Here is a 24,506-nt window from a genome sequence, read left to right on the forward strand (position 1 = left end):
ATGCTTGTGGGTATTATTAATGATAGTCTGGATGGTGGGTATTGACTGCGATTTCCACAATTGACCTATTGTTGCCTTAGTGGATAGTAAGATGTGACCAGCAACATTCCTATCGCAGCTCAGTAGGGTATATGTTGAATAGTGAAATAAGGCAAACACTGGGTCCAATGGCACCTCCACACCCAGCACTTCCCGCAAAAGAGAGAACACTTCTATCCACAGTGGCCCCAGGATCAAGTTTCCCCCAAAATGTGTAAGATAGTGCCCACATGTCCACAATTTCTCCAGCAGAGTTGGGATATCGAGGGCTAAGTACTATGAAGCTGCTGTGGAGGGAAGAACGCCCTGTGGCATAATTTATAAAACATTTCGGAATGTTGGTAGAAATTTTGAAACACATTAAGGAAATGGTGTCCCACTCCTCCTCTCGGAGAACTATAGAGAGGTCTCTTTCCCATTTAATCTGCGAAGGTATCTTACTGGTTTTAGTCAGAAGGACAATGTACTGATACCATCTAGACATCCCACCCCTATGTCCAGGGGAAGACAACCTAGAATATAAAGGAGCAGGGAGGGGAGAGGGACTTCCAAACTTACTAATACAAGAATGGAGCCAGTGCCGTATTTGTAAGTACTTAAAGAAATCCTGTTTCGGTATATCAAAATGGGATTGTAGGCGAGAGAAAGGTACTAAACCTGCTTCAGAGCAGAGATCCTTCAAATTCACAATTCCAGCATCTATCCAAGCGTCCAGCGTGAGATTGGGAATAGTACAGGCAATAGTTCTAACAGAAAGATCAGCTGCTGGCAGCGAAATAGTGGGGTCAGACGTTACCACTAAATGCCAGAGCTTTAAAGTACATCTAACTGCTTCTCCAGGGCCTTGCCATTTTAGAACGCCGTGGATAGGCAGCAGGAAGAGATCTATTATGTTAATCAATCTCAAAAAAAATAATTCAATAAGTACCCAAGGTTTAGGGGGAGGTGCATAGCAAACCAGTCCCTAGCCTGGTCTAGAGGACAGGTGGAGTGGTATGCCTCCAAGCCAGGGTAGGCTACACCACCAAAATTCTTGGGTAAAGTCAAAACCTGCCTAGCTATGCGGGGTTTAGACCCCTTCCAAATAAAGCAAGACATGATTTTATTAGATCTGACACTGCGAGGTTTGGGGAAGCTTTGGGGGATAGGCCGAAACAAGTAGAGGAGTTTAGGTAGCAATACCATCTTAGTTGCAGAAATATGCCCTAGCCAAGAGATTTCATGGAGGGACCATTCTTTAATTAATTTTTCAAAGGTGCATAATTGCAATCATACAAATCCGTGTCTAGTGAAAGAAGAATACCCAAATACTTAAAAGATCTCACTTGCCAAGCATATCTGTATCTGTCCTTGAGTAACGCCAGTGCATGTGGCGGGGTATGGAGCGGTAGAGCTTCCATTGTGGAAGTATTTAATTTATAGTAAGATATTCTGGAATATATATCCAGTACAGTATGGAGGGCGGGGAAGGGAGGAGTCAGGGAGGGTCAAACAGAGCAAGATGTCATCTGCGAAAAGGTTGATCTTGTGACTCAATCCTCCTATCTCGGGACCTGTAACTGCCGCATCAGTTCTAATGGTCTCGGCCAGGGGCTCGATAGCTAGAGCGAAAATGAGGGGTGACTAGGGACAATCCTGTCTAGTGCCATTCATTATATCAAACCTACCCGACAGACACCCATTAACAAACACCCTTGCAGAAGGAGTGGAGTACAAGGCAAAAATAGAGTCCAAAAACCTCCCAAAGATTCCAAATTTACGTAGAACAGATCTCCGATAACCCCAATGGAGTCTGTCGAATGCCTTTTCGGCATCCAATGAAAGGATCAATAGGGGCGTTTTATGAGCATTACAATACTCCATGACGTTGTAAATTTTCAGAGTATTGTCTGGGGCCTGCCTGCCTGGGACAAAACCAACCTGATCAGCTATGTGGGAAGGTAATAAGGGACAGAGGCGATTAGCGATAAGCTTTGCAAAAAGCTTTGTCTGTGTTTAACAGAGCTATAGGATGGTAATTTTGGACAGATGTGGGAGGTTTACCTGGTTTATGGATAGCAACTATTTGTGCTTCAAGCATCTCCCTCGGGAACGTCCCAACATCGGATGCCTCATTAAAGATGGTCAACAGCTCTGGTGCCAAATCCGCTTTATAAGTTTTATAGAAATTGGATGGAAATCCATCAGGCCAGGTGCTTTATCTCGCAGGAGATCACCAATAGCTGCATCTAGTTCAGTTATAGTCCAAGGGGAGCTGAGTGACAGGCAGGCCACGGAGTCCAGCATCGGGAGGGAAAGTTTATTCAAAAAGGACTGGATTTAAGCCTCCATGGCCTGAGGAGTAGCCGGATCCAACTATAAATTGTAAAGTTGGGAGTAATACTCTGCAAAGGTGTTTGCTATATCCTAAGGGTCACATACTCTGGAGCCTGTAGTGCAAGCATTCCCAACCGCGGTCCTCAAGACACACCAACAGTGCACGTTTTAGTGATATCCAGACTTCAGCACAGATTATTAAATCAAAATAACTGAGGTACTAATAAAGTCACCTGTGTTCAAGCCTGGCCTTCACAAAAACCAGGACTGTTAGTGTGCCTTGAGGACCGAGGTTGGGAAACACTGCCGTAGAGGAACAAATTTAATGAATTCTGGCCTTAGCTCACCTACCTCGTAATTTCTGGGCCAAAAGTCAACCCGCCTTATTTCCAAATACATAAAATCTTTGGTACAGTCATGCAAAATTGCGTTGCACGTCCCGAAGAGAGAAAACATTCACCTTCTCCCTAGCGGCAAGCAAAAGCTTAAAAACATTTCTATTTTGTGGATTAGCCTTTTGCGTCATTTCAAGTTTGGCAGCTTCACTTTCAGCCAACAATCGTTCAGCATTTTGAGAATGTTTAAGCTGTGAAGCTGCCTGAATGGCTGACCCCCGTACTACCGCTTTAAAGGAGGACCAGTTATTAAAGATCGAGGTATCCTCCGGCTTGTTAGTATCTAGATATATCTGTATAGAATGTTGTATGGCAAGAAAGGCTTCTGGATGACTTAGTAAGAAATTCCCTAGCCTCCAGGGACCTGGAGATACTTTACAAGCTCCTGGGTCCCATACTACGAATAGTGGGGAGTGGTCGGACCAGGTCGTCTGCAATATGGTTATTTTCCTAATCGTCGATAACGACTCCTTACCAGTCAAGACGAGGTCAATTCTAGAGTATGAGGAGTGGACATGTGAGTAAAAAGAATAGTCCCTAACCGTAGGATGTTTAGTCCTCCACGCATCATAGAGATCATACTCTCCAAGTAAATGGCGAAATCCAGAGTTCTTTTCTGAGGTGATCCTAGTCCTAGTTAAAGTATTTCTAGTGGGGTGAGATCTACCCATATAGGGGTCAACAACCAAGTTGAAATCTCCCAATATTATAATGGCCCCTTTACCATGGTTCTGTATTAAGGAGAATAATTTCGTGCAAAACTAAAGTTGATCCGAATTTGGTGCATAGCGAGAGACCAAGGTGACCATAGTGTTTTTGAGTTGTCCTAATAATATGAGGTACCGACCTTCGGGGTCTACTATTTGGGATTCTAGGTTGAAAGAACAGCTTAGGGAAATTAGTATCGCAACGTCTGCCTTTTTTGTGGGGCCGTTAGCCATGTAACAGGTAGGGAAGCAATTATCATGAAATCTAGGGGGTCTTTTTTCCTAAAGTGAGTTTCTTGATTAGCGACAATATTTGCCTTCATTTTATAGAAGCAGGATAGAGCCAATTTACGTTTCTGCGGGGAATTCAATCCCTTAACATTCAGTGACACCAATTTAACCATAACTGAATTACTGGGAAGCGGGCTGACCGCTTGAACCAAGAGGTGCAGTTAAAGAAACTACCGTATCCTGAACACGCTGACATATCAGAGCAATGTACACAGGGGAGACCAGACAAAAGAGGGAAACATACAAGGGGAGAAAAGATAAAAATAGAAAAATCTAGAAAGAGTGGATTCCGTAAAGATACAGAGTCATAGTAAGGCGCCAAAACATCCAGCACCTCACACTACAAAGTAGAGAGTTTAGTGGCCAACCTCTTCACAAGCAAATAACCAGAAAATAAGAAAATGGTAACCACTTGGTCACATTGCTTAAAGAACAGATAAAGTCAAGTCTGCATAGACATGCTGTTTTGAAAAGGTCACTGAGTCCTAGGACTAACAAAATAGCTCAGTGATTGCAATAGGGAGACAAAAATGAAACATAGTACGTAAATCCAGCATCTGAAAAGCAACATTAAACAGTGAATAAATGATTATAGCCAGATAATAACTCAATGATGGTAATTAGTTAAGTCATTGTTCGTAACAAACTCTTGTAGCAAGACTTTATGAAAAACAGCACTAGCCCAGTGAGGGCCGTTCTTGGCAAGGAAGATACATCAGAGGCTAGGCCCTACTTCCCAACCGTAGACCAGTCCTGCTGAAGTCGGGGCTCAGGAGAGCCGGTCTTGTGATCTCCATGTAAATTCCATTTGTGAAGAAGTCTCATAACGACCTCCAAAGAAGACACGACAATAGTAGAGCTCTCTCAAGAAATTAGTAAATGCGTGGGAAAGCCCCAACTATATACGATACTAGCTTTCCAAAGTCCATGGTGACGGGCTGAAAAGAGTGTCTCTTGATGAGGGTGTACTGTGATAGGTCTCCAAAAAGTTGAAGCGGGCCAAAAGCTTCCACCATGTCAGAAGAAGGTCTAGCTGCCTTGAGCAAGGATTCTTTAATGTGGAAAAAATGGACTCTCATTAAGACATCCCTCAACGACCCTTCGGGAGCACTGTGGGCCTTCGGAACCCTATGAATATGGTCCAATATCAGATCCGATGAGGTAGCGGAAGGTAGCAGCTTCTTAAAGATCTCGATATTATAGTCATGTAGGCTGCTATCAGAGATGGATTCAGGAACCCTCTGAGCTTGAGGTTGTTTCTGCATGAGCGGTCTTCTAAATCTGCCACTTTATCCCGCAAAGCTGCCACTTCTCCCTCAAGGGTATCATGAGAGTCGATAAGGGTATTATGAGATCCCACTACCTTACCCATCTTTGTTTCCAGGTGTCCGGTCCTCTCGCCTAAATCCTCAATAGAGCTTTGGCAAGACTGCAAAAAAGTACAAAATTCACATGCCACTTTGTCTTTAAACTGGTGTAACAAAAGCTTCATGTTGCCCACCGTTAAGGCTTCTCTGTCCTCCAGACTTGGCGAGGAGGGGGGGTTATGAGGTGAGGATGGTTACGCACACCAGTGCTAACAGGAGTATACTGGTGTATGAACAGAGAGGGATGCGAAGCAAACAAACTCACAGACAGTATAACATAACATACACAGAAGGTGATGGAATAACTAATAAACACAAAGTGAACGGAGAAGCCCAAAAGCTCAGGAACTGGGTGTCTCCCTAGTGTCAGGAATGCTCAGATGGAATAGAGCGGACAATGAAGCGAGATGTAGTGATTTAACATGTGGAGCACCCGAAATGATGTTGCTAAGAGCAACAGGAAAAACCCCAAAGGGTTACCAACGGGTGTAGGAATAAACTCCTTGGTCAGAGATAGAAATATAGACACAAGGAGAGTATCCACAATCCTAACCCCCATTTGCAGGGCACAGGTTCAGTTTACTGCCACTAAACTGACACCTGGACGCCCTGCACAGTGAGGCAGGATTAAGCAAGCAGGTCTGAGAGTACAGCCGCAAACCTGCTGAGTTCACAGAATAGCAAAAGAACCCGAGCAGGTTAAACAACTGACTCCAGTCTTACTGCTAGGTCCGGATTGGCAGAATGAAGTACCGAATCCCAAGGCCTATCTGCAGTAAGCAACAAGTAAATTCAGGGTCACACCGTACTAGCTAACTCTCTGGAACTGACTAACAAACAAAGATTCAGCAGCATTTGCCTAGCCTGAGAGGATGGTTTATATAGCAGGTGCTGTCAACGCCCCACTCAGACCTCACAGACTGTGAGCACAAAACCAGCGCCGGATTCCCTGCCGTGCACAGAGCCTGTAACCACTGCACAGTAAAAACCCGGACCGGAGTATCAGCTGCGCTCAGGTTACTTCGCTAACACTTGCCTCCCGGTTGCCATGGCGACGTGGCAGCACAGAGCAGGAGATCCTAACAAGGATAAGGCTGTCATGGGTGAGGAAGGCTTAGGCAAAGGGCCCGATTCTGTGGCAGGGACTCCAGTCCCCTGAGACGTGTTACGATAAGGAGAAGGCTTAAAAAAGGCGACTGGAGAAATTGATTTGGAGGCTTTATGCTTTTTTGGAGGCATAATGTAGTACCGTCAAAAGAAAAAATAACACTAGTAGAAAGGTGAGTTCAGTGGGGGCCTCAGAACGGCAGATAGCTTCTATGCCACGTGTGTAGATGTGTTGGCTAAAATTATTGCAGGGAGACACGGTGAGGGCACATTTTTAAAGGTGATTACATCCTGTCAGAGCAACAGCGGAGATGACTTCAAGGAGTGAATGGCATCCACTTCTCAACAGAGAGGACCCAATGGGTAAGGTGAAGAAACAGCAGCGAGGGCAGGGGATTCCAACTTCAAAGCTATATAGGAGGAAGTTCATTGCGGAGTGAGCTATGGCACAGAGGACAGATGTATAGGAGGCCCAGGCAGGAGTGTGAAGATGGCATAAACGGCAGGCTGCCCTATAAATGCACTGGCACTATGCAGGATAGGACAACTGTATGATGCTGGTGTAAATGTAAAATGGCTGCTACAGAATTCACCTGACAGTCCTGGGTGTAGAGAGAGGGTTGTATCATAGTCCTGTGATGTCAGGGGGACCCGGGGCGAGAGACCACTACAAAATGGGTGAGGCAGGTGTCTGCAGACTATTCCACGGGTTCCACTGTGGCCGCGCTCTGCTCCTGGAGCTCACGGCCGGGTCTCCTCTAAACTCTAGCCCCCGGTATCAGCACTGGATGGATGGAGGTCGCATTCGCCGGGTGATGGAGGGAGCTGCCTGACCCGCTGGTGCCGCTCAGTATACTGCCACAGCTGTGGGTAGGTCCCAGGAGGAGTAGAAGTGCTGTGCTTGTTGCAGGCTCTCTGAGCCCCAAGTGTCAGACAGGCGGGAGGGAGAACTCGCCAGCCATCCAGAGTGGCCACCGCCCAGCGCGGAGGGCACCAACTTCTGCTGCCGGGACTCGGGGAGAGATGTCACAGGCACTGCCGCAGCTCCCGTTGCAAGTGTGGACGCCACTGCTCCCGATCTCCGTGGTGAGGGTGTTCCGCTCTGCCAAGCACCGAATCTGGGACATAGGGCTAAATGCAGTCCCCAGCTGCACTGTGAAGGGAAGGCCACATACCGCAAGGACCCTAATAAGAGTCCTCCGGCTCCATAGCTTCATCCCCTTCTATCACACAAGCTGGGGGGTGATATCAGGAGACAGTGGTGGTAGAGGGAGCCCCCAATAATGAATAAAACCCGTAGTATGTCTGGGTCTAGCAGGAGCTCCTGGAGTCCATGTCCGTTTGCTTAGCATGCTAGGCCATTCCCCCACAAACAGCTATTTTAAGGAGTCAAATATTTAAATTCTATGATTTATATTTAGGTGGTTCTTAGGTCTTTGCTAACAGAACCACCTGTGCATCTTCCTCTATGAATACACCCTCCTAGGAAAATTTCCTTACCCTGGTTTGAGTCACACTGCTTTGATAGGATGACACTTGAAGCCATGATCATTAAGTGGTCTTTTTTGTTCAATCATTTAGACTATGCTTAGAGCTTGAAAGCCTACATAGGCTGGGATCTATCACTCAGTGTGGAAGACGTACACTATCTGGTGTGACTACAGCGGAGTCTCTAAGCCCCAGATCAGGATGGCTTTGATGAGGGGCTTAGTCATCCATTATGTGTCAATTCACAGCCCATTTTATCCCCTTACACTGGAAACTGGCCTCCATTTTGGAGTTTCAGACCTTTATCCAGGATTTTTTTTCCTATGCAACCATGTTATATTACCCTTTAAGACTTAAATTTGGACTCTCCAGTAGAATTTGGGGGTAATTAAGACTGTATCGCTACAGCGGCAGCAATCGCAGTCTGAATTACTTTGTGGAGTGTGCATGCACAATGGCCGTACTGCGCGTGCACACCCCGGGAGCCCAGTGAGATGCTATCGCATCTGCCTGATTGACAGGCAGAGGCATTCGTGGGAGGGGGTGAATATATTTTTATATATTTTTATTGTTATTTATTTTTTATATCTTTTATCTTTCTTATATGCCTCTTAAGATATTCAATTGCTGCTATACAATATAAATTATGATGACTTCCAGAAAGTGGTCGATAAATGTATATAAGTCATGGAGACTGACCATATGGAACGCACTTGACCCGCAAAGAAGTATTACAACACACAGCGACTTGGTGGAAATTCATTGATATAGCGACCCACATGACCGGAAGTTACGATTAGCATTTGAGCAGGAAGTGCAGTGTGTGAGAGCTGGATGAGAGTTCCTGGGAAGACGCGGACCATGTGACCAGAAGTGACGTTAACGGAAAAGCGACGATTTGAATGTTCTAACAAACTGTTCCACAGCTGACTTTCTTTTTTACGAATTGTGGGGGTATATAAGGGAGGTCTTGTTATGAGCCACGGTTGTGGCTCATTCCTGTTTTGCATTTCGGTTAGGTATTTTATGTTATACTTCTGCTTATGTTCCCCGTGGGTGTCATGGGGTGCTCGGAGCTCACCCTTAAGGAGAGGATACTGTTATGAACCACAGGTAGTGGTTCATTCCTATTTTATGTTTATAGTTCTCTTGCAGGCCAGGATTTTCCTTTGCTGTGGTTTAGAAGATTATTGTTTGCTGTCAGTGGTGAGTCTGTCTAATTGCAGCCTGTTTCCATGTGGTTGACCTCACCTGTCTGCTAATTGCATCTTGTCAGTTTGGAGTCATGCAACAGGGCAGCTGCACAACATAATTAATTAGGCCTCTCTGTTATATGCTGGCTCCGTGCAATTCACAGACGCTGGTGATATTTCTAGGTTTCCAGTCTTCCAGAGTGCTTGAGTTCTGAGCTTGTTCCTGCCAGTTCCTGAGCTCCTGTCTAGCAGTGTCAGTCTAGCTGCTTCCTGTGTCAGTTCCTGTGTCGATTCCTGTGTCAGCTCCTGTGTCTGATCCCGTGTCCTGCCGTGAAGCGTTCCTGTCCAGAAGTCCTGTGGCTTTGCCTGTGCCTGGTCGAGTTTCTAGCTTCTCGGTGTCCACCGGTCTGTCGTTTGGGATTCTGCCTGTCCTCCAGTTCTGAGAGTCTGTGTCGGCAGCATTGGGGGTTCCTGTCCGTTTACCAGTATTTGTACCGGTTCCATGAGTAGCGGCTCTGCCATGTCCGTTGGCCTAGGCCGCTGTATTCCTTGGTTATATCTGTCACTGGTGTTTTGCAGAGGGTTCTGCTTATGCTGTCACCGCCGGTACACAAAAGTATTGTGTCGGCGTGTGAACAGCATTTCCTTTGTTCTTTTCCTTTGGCGGCAAGCCGCACATACATTTAGTTTTAGGCTAGTCAGTAGCCCCTGGCTTTGGTTGTTTCAGTTAGAGGTCCCCTTGTTATTACCCTGTCTCAGTTCACGCTTTGTCTCTCTGTAAGACCTGAGGGGGCATCGGAGTTGGGCAGACCTAATCCGCCCTTCAAACGCGACTGCCATGGGCCCAAGAAACCATAGTCATGCAGGCGTTAATTGACAACACGGGTAAAACAACGGAGTTAGGGTGCCAGGGGCTATTCCCGTTCCATTTCACCAAATCCAGCATTCCGTCCTGGTGCTCTGGACTCGCTTCATAACATCTCCCTTGTTCTGAGCACCAGGAACCTGACAGGTCTATTGCTACATGGGCACTATCCGCTTTTGAAAGAGGTTAAATCCGAGATGCGTTAAGCGGGATCATGTCCTCTGTATCCTGATGGATTCCTGCACACCGTTTGTACACTGCCTGGACGGGTGAGCTGTGGGTAACTGGGACTCGTACTTACCTTCCTGTAAACTACCATCCCAGCAATCCAGTGTGGTGTCCTCTTGGGAATTGCAGGATAAAGACATATGGTATGCTTGTTATTCTACTTTACCATGTGAGTGCATTTATGTAAAAATAAAAAACCTATTTGTATAAGGGAATATTGCACGATCGGTCTCTCTTTCTGCTGTGTGTGTATTAGAGGCAACTCTGACACATATCCTACAGGTTGAAAGCAGAAAGAAAGCTGGGTCCATTTTGGATTTCTTGTGGAGTCTATTTGAGGAAATCTTGAACATAAAGATACCTTGATATGCCTGATATTTCTGGGAACTTTGTGAGTGAGATGTGTTAAATATATTGGATATTCTATGAAAAGGATTTCTACACTATTGTGTTTTTTTCTCTCTTTACATATGTGGTATTTGCAGTGGCGTAAGTTCGTCCCAGTTGCCCAGAGGCAAGATAAATATTGGTGCCCCCCTATTTCCTATATTAAGACAAAGATGTGTGTATGTGTGTGTGTTACACTGACAGCAGACACTTTACTGATGGAGCTATTTGCTCCTATAGAGGAAACATGAGAATTCTAACTATATGAAGTTACGTGTAATTTTCAGAGAAGTATCTTCATATAGTTAAAATTCTCATATTTCCTATACAGGAGAAAACAGCTTCATCAGTAAGGTGTCTGCTTCCAGTGGAATAGGGTGTGGTTTCTAATCCGGGGTATGACACTTGTAAAATGTGTATATTCAGTATAATAAAGAGGGTGTGATTTGTAAAGTGCAGGGACCAGTGAGGAAGTCAACCACTGAAAAGACGGTGACAGATATCAATTAACTTGATTCAATGGTGTCACACAATGGGAGGAGAGGTGCCCCCCTTCAGAGCAGGAGCCCGGCGGCAGATGTCTCCATTGTCTCCCAGAGTTCTGCCTCTGGGTATTTGATATTTTTACCTGATGGTGAACACAAACACACGGTTTATAGGTTGTGAAATACAAGTATAAGATTGAAGAGAACAAGCATTAGTAATATGACTTGTTACATTTGGAAGGCGCCTTAGTGGAGAATATTATACCCTAGAACTGTGAAAATGTTTTGCAGTAGGTGAAACTTCTTTATATCTTTGCTGGGCAGACTTCTGGATCTTGTTGCGCACTCTGTAAACCACTTATTTTCCTTGAGTTGGTGGGGTGTGGTCTGGACAATGTAGGCGTGTCCGGACCATTTGGGGGGGCGGGCCGTGGTGGCTGCATGATGTCCCACGCAGCTGCTGCGACCCAAAGTGTGGTGGGTAGCTCCCTGTCACTGCACAGGAGCTATGCTGGCAGGGAGCTACTAGTCAGGTACATAAGCATCACCGCTGTGCGATGCTTTTATACCTGTGTGGGGTGGGTTGACCCTGACATGCACGGCAGACTTGCCCTGTGCTGGGCATTTCCCCCGCATGTCAGAGTACATGATCGTAGAATTGCTAAATTTACTACATCTACATTCAACTTTGAATTCCCCCCTTAGTTTCTATGTTTCATTTCAATCAGGAACTTATCCTGCTGGCTTCTCAGCATTCCAGTTCTTCTAGTTCTGCGAGCCCATTTCATCTCCTGCATGGGATACACCCCTTAGCAATCTATATTGATCAGACTGCTTAGCAAGGCAGCCAGCTGGTCTTCCCTGCACACGTTTATGACATTTTACAGATTCTCAATACCTTTTGTGTCTTGGGATGCCCGTTTTGGGTGTTGAGTGTTGCTCACAGTAATTCCAAAAGCATTCACACCCTTTATAGGCTCGCTGCGGGAAATCCTAGTGTATGCAGTTGCCCCCTGAATGGAGGTAGAGAAATCAGTATATTTGTGTAAGCAGTTGCCCCTCTGATTGGATGTAGGGTTTTTGTGTAATGACTGTTACAACTGTTTCTCATAGTCCATCTGGGTAAACTGCCTTCCCTCCCTTATAATATATGTTGTTGTCTTGTTTCTGGTTTCTGTTTTTTTAGTTTGAATGTGATGTCTCCATTAGGGCTTTGTTAGTGAAACAACTGGTGTCCTACTTGATGTAGGAGGGGTATATAGGGGAGAGCATCAATTGGGTTTAAGTAATTGATTTCTCCAAGTGCCCAACTCTATGCCCAGTGTAAGCCATGTCCCCCAGTTTGACAATGAGAAACAGATTTTCTGGAAAGTACATAAGAAAATTCTGATTTTCTTTGTCGTGAATACAAGCACCAAACCTGGTTGCTCAGGTTACAGATCCTGGAATTCTGCTGTTTCCTCTACACACGCTGCTCAGAATGATTGTAGTGTGTCACATTATCCCCATTTCCATGACTTGTGCAGAGAAAGTGGCAGCATTCTGGTGCATCAGCTGACGGGAGGTATGGCCAGATTTGTAGCATATATCACCTATCTATGCTTTTTACAGGAGGTCAGAATATCATTACATAGATTTTGTATGAAACCCTTTCTCCACACCTCTCCTCCCTTCCCCACTGTCCGCTCACTCCTGTGCATCTCTGACACTGGGGGGAGGGATCAGAGTTCTTACCAAGGGGGGTATCCAATTAGCCTTGAAAACACAATCTGAGATCACAGCTAATGTTATCACACCAGTGACACCCTAACGTAGGTATCACTGAAGTCAACAATTTACAGGTAAGTATTAGGAAGTCTAACCCTCTGGTTTAATGTGTTACTTTATCTTTTCTGGTGTTCCTCACCTGGACCTAGTGTCTGTAGCTTCTAACAGGCATAAGTTTCATCAGCAACTTACAGTATAGTTCAGGATATATTGCACACAGGCATTGATTACACAATTTCTCTATATGAATTTTTATTCTACTGAAACACTGCTATAAGTTTTTCTCAGCTGTAGAAATATGAGATTATCTCATATAATGGCAATTTAGATTAACCTCAATGTCTATGCTAGTCACATACCATTTTCATGCAAAGAACAATAAAGCACAAGAAACAATATCCACATTTGACAATCCTTACACACTAATATACAGTTTTAAGCAATCACCTGAAAATACTCTTATAATTGGGGCCCCGTAAAAACCTTTAGTTTTGTAGCTAGCTACATTGAGTATAGTGCACCTTTCTAGGAAAGTTATATCCTGAGAATAGTTAATACAAGTCTTGGATGAAGGTAGCAATGGATGGATTACAATAAATGAAGTGTAGCTGGTTCTGTCCAACCAGGCAGCTTTGCAACTTCTAATATGATGCAGCACACTATTTTTAGGCAACTGTGAGTCTATTTTGCTAGTCTGGATGTAATATTAATTGATTGTACTGTAGGTGCTATTTTCTTAAAGGAGGCTCTCTGCGGTATCCACATGGCTGTGTCAGGCAATAAGTAGGTTTACAACTGTGCCACTTAATCCTGACTCATCCTTAAATGCAATATAGGCAGCTAAGGTGTCTCTGTCCCTGTTATGAGCAGTCTCTCTATCTCTGGAAGGGCTTGCAATGAATAGGTGGTGAAACAGGGTTACTGACCTGTACTCCAAAAAGGTTACTGTACTCATTTGTTACATTTACACTGTCTGACTGGGAGCAGTACATCAGCTGCAGGCCCCTGTGATATTGAGTACTGAGGGGCAGATTTATTAAGCTTGGTGAAGTGATAAAGTGGAAGGTGATAAAGTACCAGCCAATCAGCTCCCAACTACCATGTCACAGCCAGGTTTGAAAAATTACAGTTAGGAGCTGACTGGCTGATCCTTTATCACCTTCCAATTTATCACTTCACCGAGCTTAATAAATCTGCCCCTGAATCCTTTAAGCTGTCTGTGTAACTAAGACAGTATTGCTCCTTACTGCGCTACAAAGTTCTGGCTGTGATTTATTGAAGATCAGGTAAGGAGTCTCCTTTGGTCACCATGTACACCACCAAATCAGCTCAGCACCTTCTGCTCCTAGGTCCTGTTTCACTCTGCCCCTCCTCCTAAGATGGCCACCGCCCAACTGCCAACAGACTCGGCACACGGCTGTTAACTGTCCAAGCGCATGACAGCTATAACATAGAAAATGTTCTTAACCCTTTCCTTGCTGAAGTCTCAAAGCATTTAGCCAGGCTGTATTTTGTAGAGGGGGAAAAAGGGCGCAGAAATAAGTTAAATGTCCGTGGCAGCTCTGATGGAGTGTCACACACCCACCTCCTAAATCGTGTTCTCGCAGCCTGCGCGCTCCCATTTATCACACCTATACTATTCCAAAATGGCAATAATAGGAAACGCGTGATAATTCTAGCTGGCATTGGAGAAAGTGAGGAATTCTGCCTGTACCCCAAAAAAATCAAACTAACTTAGGAAAACATTGTAGACGTCTATTAGTGGCCATAATAAAAGTATTTACTGTCATTAAATTAGGTCAAATTTCTGTTATATGCATTTTTTTTTTAAAAATTCAGAAAATTATATAAAGCTATTTTTTCAGCAAAATGAGTGCTCTCATTAAATTTGGGGTACATAAAAATGGGTATAAGTATATATTTGGGTGATTTTAGGGAACTTTAAAAAAAGAGGAAACCTAATAAAAATAATTAAAAACTTCTAAGTGCCTCATTAGTCATTCAGAGGGATGTACCAGGGATTCAGAACCAAATGGCAACATTTTTACTAGGGATTTTTCATTACTTACCACCAGCTCAAAGATGGTGAAGAGAAATACACGATAAACCCTATGGAGACTTATTAATAACTTATCGCCACTAACACGATACCAAATGATTGTATTTGCTATAAGTTATCAATATACTGCAGCTAATTGGATACTGCCTAACTGTCATTTCATTCCAATTTGATAACATCATATTATTATAATTTTATTTGTTATATGTTGTATCTGTGGCAGGAGGAATGTGGTCTCTGTACTGCACATCTGACTGGAAATGGGAGTCCAGCAATTAGGCAACATTCATAAAGATACCTCATGTTCCTTATACTATATAACACTACAGCTGATTACAATGGTGATCTTCAGAGTATTAAATAAAAGTTTTTATTTATCTATTTTTTTACAGGTAACTTAAGGAACTGGAGTCCCACTAAGAATAGAAGACAAGGCTGTGGAAAGAGCCTGGAAAGGCTCCTTGTTCCCTGATCTAGAAAACTAAAGATATAATTTCTTCTTAAGCTTCTGAATGGTTCAAAGAAACGATTTTCATTTTATGGATAGAAGTTTTTATCCATTACATGATGAGTCTCACAGGAGAGCGACCACATCTGTGTTCTGAGTGTGACAGTAGCTTTACATATAAATCACAGCTTCTCATACATCAGAGGAGTCACACAGGAGAGAAACCACATCTGTGCTCTGTGTGTGACAGAAGCTTTACAAGTAAATCATATCTTCTCATACATCAGAGGAGTCACACAGGAGAGAAACCACATCTGTGCTCTGAGTGTGACAGAAGCTTTACACATAAATCAAAACTTATCATACATCAGAGGAGTCACACAGGAGAGAAACCATTTGAATGTTCTGAATGTAGCAAGTGTTTTTCCCAGAAGTCATATCTTCTCATACATCAGAGGAGTCACACAGGAGAGAAACCACATCTGTGCTCTGAGTGTGACAGAAGCTTTACACATAAATCAAAACTTATCATACATCAGAGGAGTCACACAGGAGAGAAACCATTTGAATGTTCTGAATGCAGCAAGTGTTTTTCCCAGAAGTCACTTCTTCTTATACATCAGAGGAGTCACACAGAAGAGAAACCATTTATTTGTTCTGAATGCAGCAAGTGTTTCTCCCAGAAGTCACATCTTGTTATACATCAGAGGAGTCACACAGGAGAGAAACCACATCTGTGCTCTGAGTGTGACAGAAGCTTTACCTGTAAATCACATCTTACCAAACATCAGAGGAGTCACACAGGAGAGAAACCACATCTGTGCTCTGAGTGTGACAGAAGCTTCACACGTAAATCACATCTTATCAGACATCAGATGAGTCACACAGGAGAGAAACCATTTGAATGTTCTGAATGCAGCAAGTGTTTTTCCCAGAAGGCACCGCTTGTTATACATCAGAGAGTTCACACAGGAGAGAAACCATTTGAATGTTCTGAATGCAGCAAGTGTTTTTCCCTGAAGTCAGAGCTTGTTATACATCAGAGGAGTCACACAGGAGAAAACCCAATTATATGTTCTGAATGCAGCAAATGTTTTGCCAGGAAGTCATATCTTGTTATACATCAGATGATTCACACAGGAGAGAAACCATTTAAATGTTCTGAATGTAGCAAGTGTTTTTCCCATAAGTCATTTCTTATTAGACATCAGAGGAGTCACACAGGAGAAAAATAATTTATATGTTCTGAATGCAGCAAATGTTTTGCCAGGAAGTCATATCTTGTTATACATCAGAGGATTCACACAGGAGAGAAACCATTTGAATGTTCTGAATGCAGCAAGTGTTTTCCCCAGAAGTCATATCTTGTTATACATCAGAGGAGTCACACAGGAGAGAAACCATTTACATGTTCTAAATGTAGCAAGTGTTTTACTAGAAAGAAAACACTCAGTAATCACATGCGGAGTCACTCTGAGGGCCTGAATGCAGCTTGTGTATCATAAGTAATGTAACTTATCACAACTGTATGAATTCAATGGAACCAATATTCATTTTCTGAATGTGACAAGTGTTTTATATAAATGACTCTAGATCAGTGGTTCTCAAACTCGGTCCTCAGGACCCCACACAGTGCATGTTTTGCAGGTAACCCAGCAAGTGCACAGGTGTACTCATTACTCACTGACACATTTTAAAAGGTCCACAGGTGGAGCTAATTATGCCACTTGTGATTCTGTGAGAAGACCTGCAAAACATGCACCGTGTGGGGTCCTGAGGACCGAGTTTGAGAACCTGTGCTCTAGATAAAGACAGGAGAGGTCAGACAAGTGGACCTGGAGGTACTTTTCCCCTTGGGAAGGTCTCTGTGTTAGGAACTAGAGCTGCAGTATAACAATAGCCAATGACCGTGGGACTGCCATTACTGAGCTCTGTAATATACAGCTGTTCTGCTCATGCAGGTGCTGGGACTAGTAGAGAGTTCCAGCAGCTCCTCTCAGTACTGGGATTCCTTCTCTGACCAGCAGGGCTATGAGTACTGGGTATTTCTATAGGAACAATGTATGCTGTTCTGTTTCACCGTATGGGTTATTGTATGGGGTGTTATTTTTAACCACTGTTTAGATGCCATTTTGTCCATGTTTAACTCCATTTTGTATATGTATGACCTCATTGCTTTATATACTGTACATACTTTTTATTAGGATTAGTGCTTTGCAGACATATAGGCAGCAGTTAGAAATATAGTCTCACGTTAAGTTACAAGTTTTCTTTCACCTTTGACATAGTGTGAAAGACATAGTGAGTGGGAAGTGTATACAGCTTTTAGGGTGGCTGATTATAATAAATATATGTTCCTGTTATCAGTATCTCAGATGGAAACTGTCTAGTAAGATGTTTGGGGTATTGTGTACATAAGTAGGGGAAAGGGTACAGTTGTCTAGAATAACATATTATGTTATCCTGAATGACTACTGCACCCAGCGTCACAGACCCTGAATGTAATATCTGGTAAGACAATGTTAGCGTATCCTTGCAGGGTTATAAAGCCTAGAGACTTACACATAGCAAGTAGTTCTGATGGAAGCTAGGTCTGGCTGCAGCGGACCTAGACTTCTACAAACCCCCTCCAGCTTGTAACTTGCGACAAAGTTATTAGGCGGGACCCTAGAGAATGACTGAACTACATTATTTAAACTACTTAATCGATGACCATCATCTGGGACAGATCTTATAATATCTGGGATAAGAGCTGAGTGTTCTAATTTGTTCTTGTTATTATTGTAACTGACTAGAACTTGTTACTTGCATGTTTTCATTATTGTAACTTTGATTAATTATTATCCTTTTTACTATTGTAACCCTGTGTGTGAAATTAAGTAATGAATTATAGAAATAAAATGCAGTGTAGATGATACTAGAAAGTTCCAGAGACCCCTGCGCAATGCCCGCGAGGACCCCAAGAGAGGGGAAGCCTCGAGGCATAAACTGTCAACTGAAAAAAAAGAACGAGAGAGAGGGCTGACGGAGGAGAGAGTGAAGGACTGAGCGGAATAATAGAGAGACGCGCTGGGTGAACTGGAGAGAGGCTGCTGACTTGACAGCCGAGAACCGCCGCAAATCATACCTGATACGCCGGAGAAGTGGGGGAGGATATCCGAGGACGAGGGAAATCTGGCGTCTGGAGGCAGCGAATCCCCGCCGTCAGAGGAACCGGGGGAGCGGTCAGACCCGGCGGCCAGAAGCAGCTGAGTATATACATAGGCTACAGTGACGCTGGAGGGGAGGAGAGGAGACACTCACTCCAATCACCTAGTGCAGTAGCATCATTAGATAACTGGAGGATTGGTGCCTCCGAACAGGAGGGACTTTTATTAACACGCCAGCCCTTTCATTATCACTACTACCTATGCCGGTAAATTACTGAATATTTTAGTGTCCTAGCCACTTCTATGAATTTAAGTCCGGATAACCGCTAAGGATAATTAGCACTCATCTCAGCAATATTGTCTCGGCTACATTCAGGGCACTCCCTTATATCAGCTGCATGATAGCAAAGCGTAGTATTTCTTGCTAGCCGAACACGCATTTACACAAAGGGATAGCCCAGCTGGCATCAAATTGATACAACGTGTCACCAATCGTGAAAAAGCTAATTGACTGTCATCTATATACCAGCCTAAAGAAGTGGAGCATATAGCTGGTACCAGACCATAGATACAGAAGTATAATTTGGGGAAAAGAGTATTTTGAGAGTTTAAGAAGGAATATCAGCCTTTTTTTTTAGTATTTAAATTATTGTTACCGGTGTGTGACCAAATTATAAAGAGACTCTAGGGACCAATAACTATGAACTGCTGTTAATAGGTGGTATTACCTATAATATTACAGTAAGGACTTCACTGTTTTACCACAGGGGACTGGCTGTATAATATTGCCACCCAAATTGGCATCATATCTTGCTGCTTATATAGCGACTCTATGTGTTTATAGCTGTATCGGTTGAGGAGAAAATACAATACTATACAGTAGCTCTAATATATAATTAAGCTACATGGGAGTATATAGGTATTGAATATAGTTATATTTCGCTACCCCAGCGATATCCAAGGAATCTGTTATATATATTGATATTATTTTATTCTCCCGTTGGACTATTAAGTTAGTATTGTCCCTTATTTTCTGCAAAGTTACTATCCATTTCGGTGGATGATACAGGAAGGAAAGAATTTATCTTTAAGAGAGACAAAGGTAATAACACTTTATTCTGAGACTCTGGAAAGTTAAGCGAACTGTAACCGAGCTATTTCCGAGATCCTCGTTGGTATCCAATATGCACAGATAGTCACATACTGAGTAATAAACGGAGGGCGAATACTGTAACTGTACTCCATGAACATTCACAAGTATGGAATGCATTGCACCTAGCACCGTCTATCCAGGATAGCAATATTATAACGAGAATCTATTTCCTACACGTTATTACCCCCATACAAAGCCTATATCATACCTTTATGAATATAGAAAGGAAAGAAGGTACTACCGGATAAAGGTTGAAGATGGACAGATCTTGTACAATTTTGAGGACAGGAGGAGAACCATATACGACTTTGAGGATATCTATTATATATATACTGGCTTAACAAAGTCTAGTGTGCAGTCCATGATAGTCATATTCAAAGCTTACCCGGGAATTGGGAACTCTGAGCTCAACTTTTTATTGGTACCAAGGTATAACTATATATTTTTTTTAATGCATGCACCTAATACTGTATAGTTCCAAAGTTTGTGTTTTATTCGAGCAATGTGTTTTCATAATATAATCATTTAATTATCAATTTATGAGAAGGTGTTATTTTATGGTGTATAACTACTTACCAGGATGTGATATGTGGATCCAGTAGACTAACGTCAAAGGAAGAGCTGAAATACAAGAACAAATGGTATTAAACATTTACAATATTGAGAATATTTTAACAATTGAATTATATTTATTATACCATTACTGGCTTTCCCAAGCAAGCTACGATTATAATTATAGCTTGGGTGGAGGCACGCCTTAGGAGGTAATCTAGTAGCCCGAGTACTTACTGTCTGATAGATAGGAGGGGTTAAATTTGGAGGCACTGCTGAGATCTGGACTCGGGGTCTCCTGTTTGCCAGGCAGGTAGGATGGAGGGCATTAGCATGGGAGATATTTTTCGTTGGTGTGTGGAGAAAGAGATAGATGTTGAATGTAGCTTTGGGTTAAGTGGAAATTTAACAAACGCTGGTGAAGACAGTATCATTACCGCTGTAAAATTTCTTTATGGAGTCAGGGAGCCGAGTATAGTGGATAAATGGAAAGGTTCAAAAGGTATTATTACGGCTGTGTTAATAACTAACCAGAACCCGCTAGACCAGACGTTACTCCCTAGAATGGTGGTAGTTGAGGGGGTTCCGGGGTGGAAAGTCCACCTACTATGTCCTGAAAGGAAAGATACAGAAGAAGTTGATTGTCCCGCTAGTGAGGAACAGGGAACTGGAGAACCACAGTCCAGAGGCGGTTTCCCTACCACCAGCCATGACACTGATACGCCTACGAATAACGAGGAAGTTATAGATAATCAGGTGGATACCATGGTGGGCAAGATGGTTAGTTATTTGGAAAGGTGGCACTTCGAGGGTGGATATAGTCGACTTAGAATCTTCTCGGGAATCATCCCTGTGCCAGCTGGGGAAGAGACATATGAGCTGTGGAGAGAGGCAGCCACACAACATTCTGAAGAATGGCAATGCCCCGAACATGTTAAACGTCAGCGAGTGGATGAAAGTCTCAGAGGGCCGGCTATGGGAGTTATTCAAGCTACTAGGAGAAGCAACCCTACAGCTACCCTGAAGGACTATGTAGAGGCACTAGATTTTTCATTTGGTACTTTGGAAGACGTAGGAGATTTACTAGCTAGCCTCAACAGTACATACCAGGAGCCAGGAGAAACCTTGACACGTTACGTGTATAGAGTCAATAGATTAATTTACAAAATTGTAGATAAAGGAGGGATCGAGAAAGAGGCTGTAGATAGAAGAAGACTCACCCAGGTACTAAAGGGGGCATTAACCAACAGTCCGGTGGCGCAAAGGCTCCGATGCACTATGAATGCTAACCAGCCTCCAACCCTGAACGAGCTGGTGCGAGAAGTGAAATTGGAAGAGGTACAAATAGAAACCGTGAGAGAACCATCAAGAAGGTCAAAGTAGTGTTACCTACCCCTTCTCCACCCTCTATAGATGAGCGACTGGTGAAGTTAATAGAAGAGCAGAATAAAAAAATTGAACAGCTAATAGCCTTCAGACTAATTCTCATTATAGTCAGGGGATGAATCCTGACTCGGGGAGAGGAATAAGTTCACGGAGGGAAAGTCGATTCCCAATAATTTGTTATAATTGTTGACAGTCGGGTCATAAGTCATTTGAATGCCCCATTTATGGACAATTCCGAGGAGGAAATAGTAATAGCAACCATTACAGGAGAAGACCATCCCCACCGGAAAACTCCAACGGGAACTCTGTGGACCCCTCACAGACTCCCCAATAATTACAGTACACGCCATTGGGAGTGCTCAGTGGTCCAATGAAATTCCTGAGAGCCTGATGGGCCATGCACCAAGAATAAAGGCTATGATCAACGGACACGCATGTATAGTCTTAGTGGACAGTGGATCACAAATATCAATCGTATTAGAATCCTGGTATCAGACCCATTTAAAAGGTGTGCCCATACATCCTCTGAGTGGCCTCACCATCTGGGGGTTAAGTGAGCAAAAATACCCCTATTTAGGATATATTATCACTCAGATTACATTTGACCCTGGGCTGATTTCCCCCAATGAAATGGCACCGTTTGTGGCATTGGTTTGTCCGGATTCCCCCGGAGATAATGGGGAACTGCCAGTGATTGTTGGAACGAATACCAATATGTATAAGAGTCTCATTAAATGGTGTGAGAAACAAAACCTGAATGACTTACCACTCAAGATAGACAGTCATATGGCACAGTGTCGACAAGGAGAAGGTGGTTCCGAGACCAGTACCTCCACCCCCGAGTCAGGGGTCAATAAGCTGGAGGTCTGTTTCCAAGGTAGCGACATAGACCCCAGGAACAAAAGTATCCTATTGGAACAATTACAGCTGCGGGAATCGGTATTCTCCCAAAGTGAGTGGGACCTAGGCACTGCAAAGGATGTAGAGCATCGTATTAAATTAACCAATGATACCCCTTTTAGGGAAAGGTCTAGGAGATTGGCTCCTGCAGATTTCGAGGATGTGCGGGCGCATCTAAGAAATCTGCTGGAGAATCAGGTGATTGCGGACTCGGAGAGCCAATATGCATCCCCCATTGTGGTTGCACGAAAGAAAAGTGGCGAGATCCGGCTGTGTATTGATTACAGGACCTTAAATAGACGTACCGTGCCTGATCAATATACTGTACCGAAAATTGAAGAGGCTTTGGATTGTCTGCAAGGCAGCCAATGGTTTTCCGTTTTGGACTTGAGGTGCGGTTATTACCAGATTCTTATGAACATCGAGGATAGATCTAAGACCGCTTTCATCTGTCCAATAGGATTTTTCGAATTCCTGAAAATGCCGCAGGGTATCACTGGAGCACCAGCCACCTTCCAGAGGACCATGGAGAAGACAGTATGCGATATGTGCTACAGAGAAGTCTTGGTCTATTTAGACGACATCATAGTATTCGGAAAAACACTGGAAGAACACAATGAAAGACTCTTAAAGGTGTTAGACAGACTTCAAGGTCGCGGGTTAAAGCTCTCTATCAAGAAATATCGATTGTGTCGATCTACAGTAAAGTACCTCGGCCATATTGTTAGCAGGGATGGGATATCTACTGATCCGGACAAAGTAGCCACAGTGAGAAATTGGCCACGACCCAGAAATCTTAAGGAACTCCGGTCCTTTTTGGGATTTTGTGGCTATTACAGAAAATTTGTACCGCAGTACTCCAAATTGGCGAGACCATTAAACAATTTGACTCGAGGATATCCACCGATGGGTCAGAGAGCAAAACAACACTCCAAAGATTCAAAGAAATACTTTTGTCCTCGAGAGGCTTTTGGAGAAAGATGGGACGTGGAGTGTGAAGAGGCATTTATTCACTTAAAGGAGAGACTATCTCAATCGCCTGTACTAGCGTATGCAGACCCCGAACTACCTTATGAGGTTCACATCGACGCTTCCCTGGACGGTCTTGGAGGAGTATTGTACCAATGGAGGGAAGAACAACTCAGACCCATTGCATATGTAAGTCGAGGTTTATCGGGAAGTGAAAAAAATTACCCAGTACATAAACTAGAATTTCTGGCTCTTAAGTGGGTAGTCAGTGAGAAATTCCATGACTATCTATATGGGGCTTCTTTTACTGTACATACAGATAATAATCCTTTGACTTATATTCAATCCACTGCTAAACTGGATGCCACGGGCCATCTGTGGTTGGCTACTAATATCGCCCTGGTATAAACAATCAGGACGCCGATGCACTATCCAGGAGGGCCGATAATGAAGTCTCTTCCGTAACTGAAGAATGGATTGAGGTCCCGGCTGCTATGGTAAGGGGACTATGTCATCAGATTAGAGTAAACCATCTGGTACCGGTGGCCGCTATAATAACTACCGGGGCCTCTATAAAAGCCATACCTGCCTCCTTTCGCTGGTTGGACCCTTCTGCATTGAATGGGTTAGAGATGGTATGACGGGATGAATTATCTCCAGAGCAACGGGAGGATATACATATTGGCCCTATTGTAAAACACGTTGAGAACCCCTCTTCCCCGGTCTCCCGTTCAAGCCTCTATTACGAAACTAAAGTACTACTCCAACAGATTAATAAACTACGGATAAAAAGGGGTTTGTTATACCGAGTTATTAAAAGGATTGAAGGCCCCACCAGATGGCAGTTAATATTGCCTTCTAAGTATAAAACAATGGTACTAAAGGCATTACATGATAATCATGGTCATTTAGGACCAGAGAAAACCCTAGGTTTAGTCTCAGAAAGATTCTTTTGGCCAGGCATGAACAGAGACGTGGAGCTATTCTGCAAGTCATGTGGCAATTGTTTGTTGAGAAAAACGATACCCCGGCCTGCTGCCTCTCTAGTTAACATCAAGAGCGCAGGGCCATTTGAGTTAGTATGTATTGATTTCTTATCACTGGAAGGACCCGATGGACAGGACAGTCAAATATTGGTAGTCACAGATCATTTTACACGTTATGCACATGCCTATGTAACAACAAATCAAAGAGCAGTAACGGTGGCTCGGACTCTGTGGGAGAAATTCTTCGTTCATTACGGGTTACCAGCTCG

General features: G+C 43.5%; 2 protein-coding genes across 2 annotated transcripts in view; both read left to right on the forward strand.

The window, feature by feature from the left end:
* LOC134936061 (zinc finger protein 182-like) overlaps window positions 1-17,053 on the forward strand; it is a 45,730-nt gene extending 28,677 nt beyond the window's left edge. The window contains exon 2 of the mRNA XM_063930970.1: window positions 15,087-17,053. Coding sequence (XP_063787040.1) covers window positions 15,259-16,377 — 1,119 coding nt within the window. The 5' untranslated portion in view covers window positions 15,087-15,258 and the 3' untranslated portion in view covers window positions 16,378-17,053. The remainder of the gene's footprint in view (window positions 1-15,086) is intronic.
* A 3,276-nt stretch (window positions 17,054-20,329) lies between these two features.
* On the forward strand, window positions 20,330-21,379 carry LOC134934232 (paraneoplastic antigen Ma1 homolog). The gene has a single exon (XM_063929716.1). The coding sequence runs from the start codon at window positions 20,330-20,332 to the stop codon at window positions 21,377-21,379; it is 1,050 nt and encodes a 349-aa protein (XP_063785786.1).
* Window positions 21,380-24,506: the final 3,127 nt, after the last annotated feature.

Source organism: Pseudophryne corroboree, chromosome 6 (assembly GCF_028390025.1).
Source record: "Pseudophryne corroboree isolate aPseCor3 chromosome 6, aPseCor3.hap2, whole genome shotgun sequence".
NCBI classification, from domain to species: Eukaryota; Metazoa; Chordata; class Amphibia; order Anura; family Myobatrachidae; genus Pseudophryne; species Pseudophryne corroboree.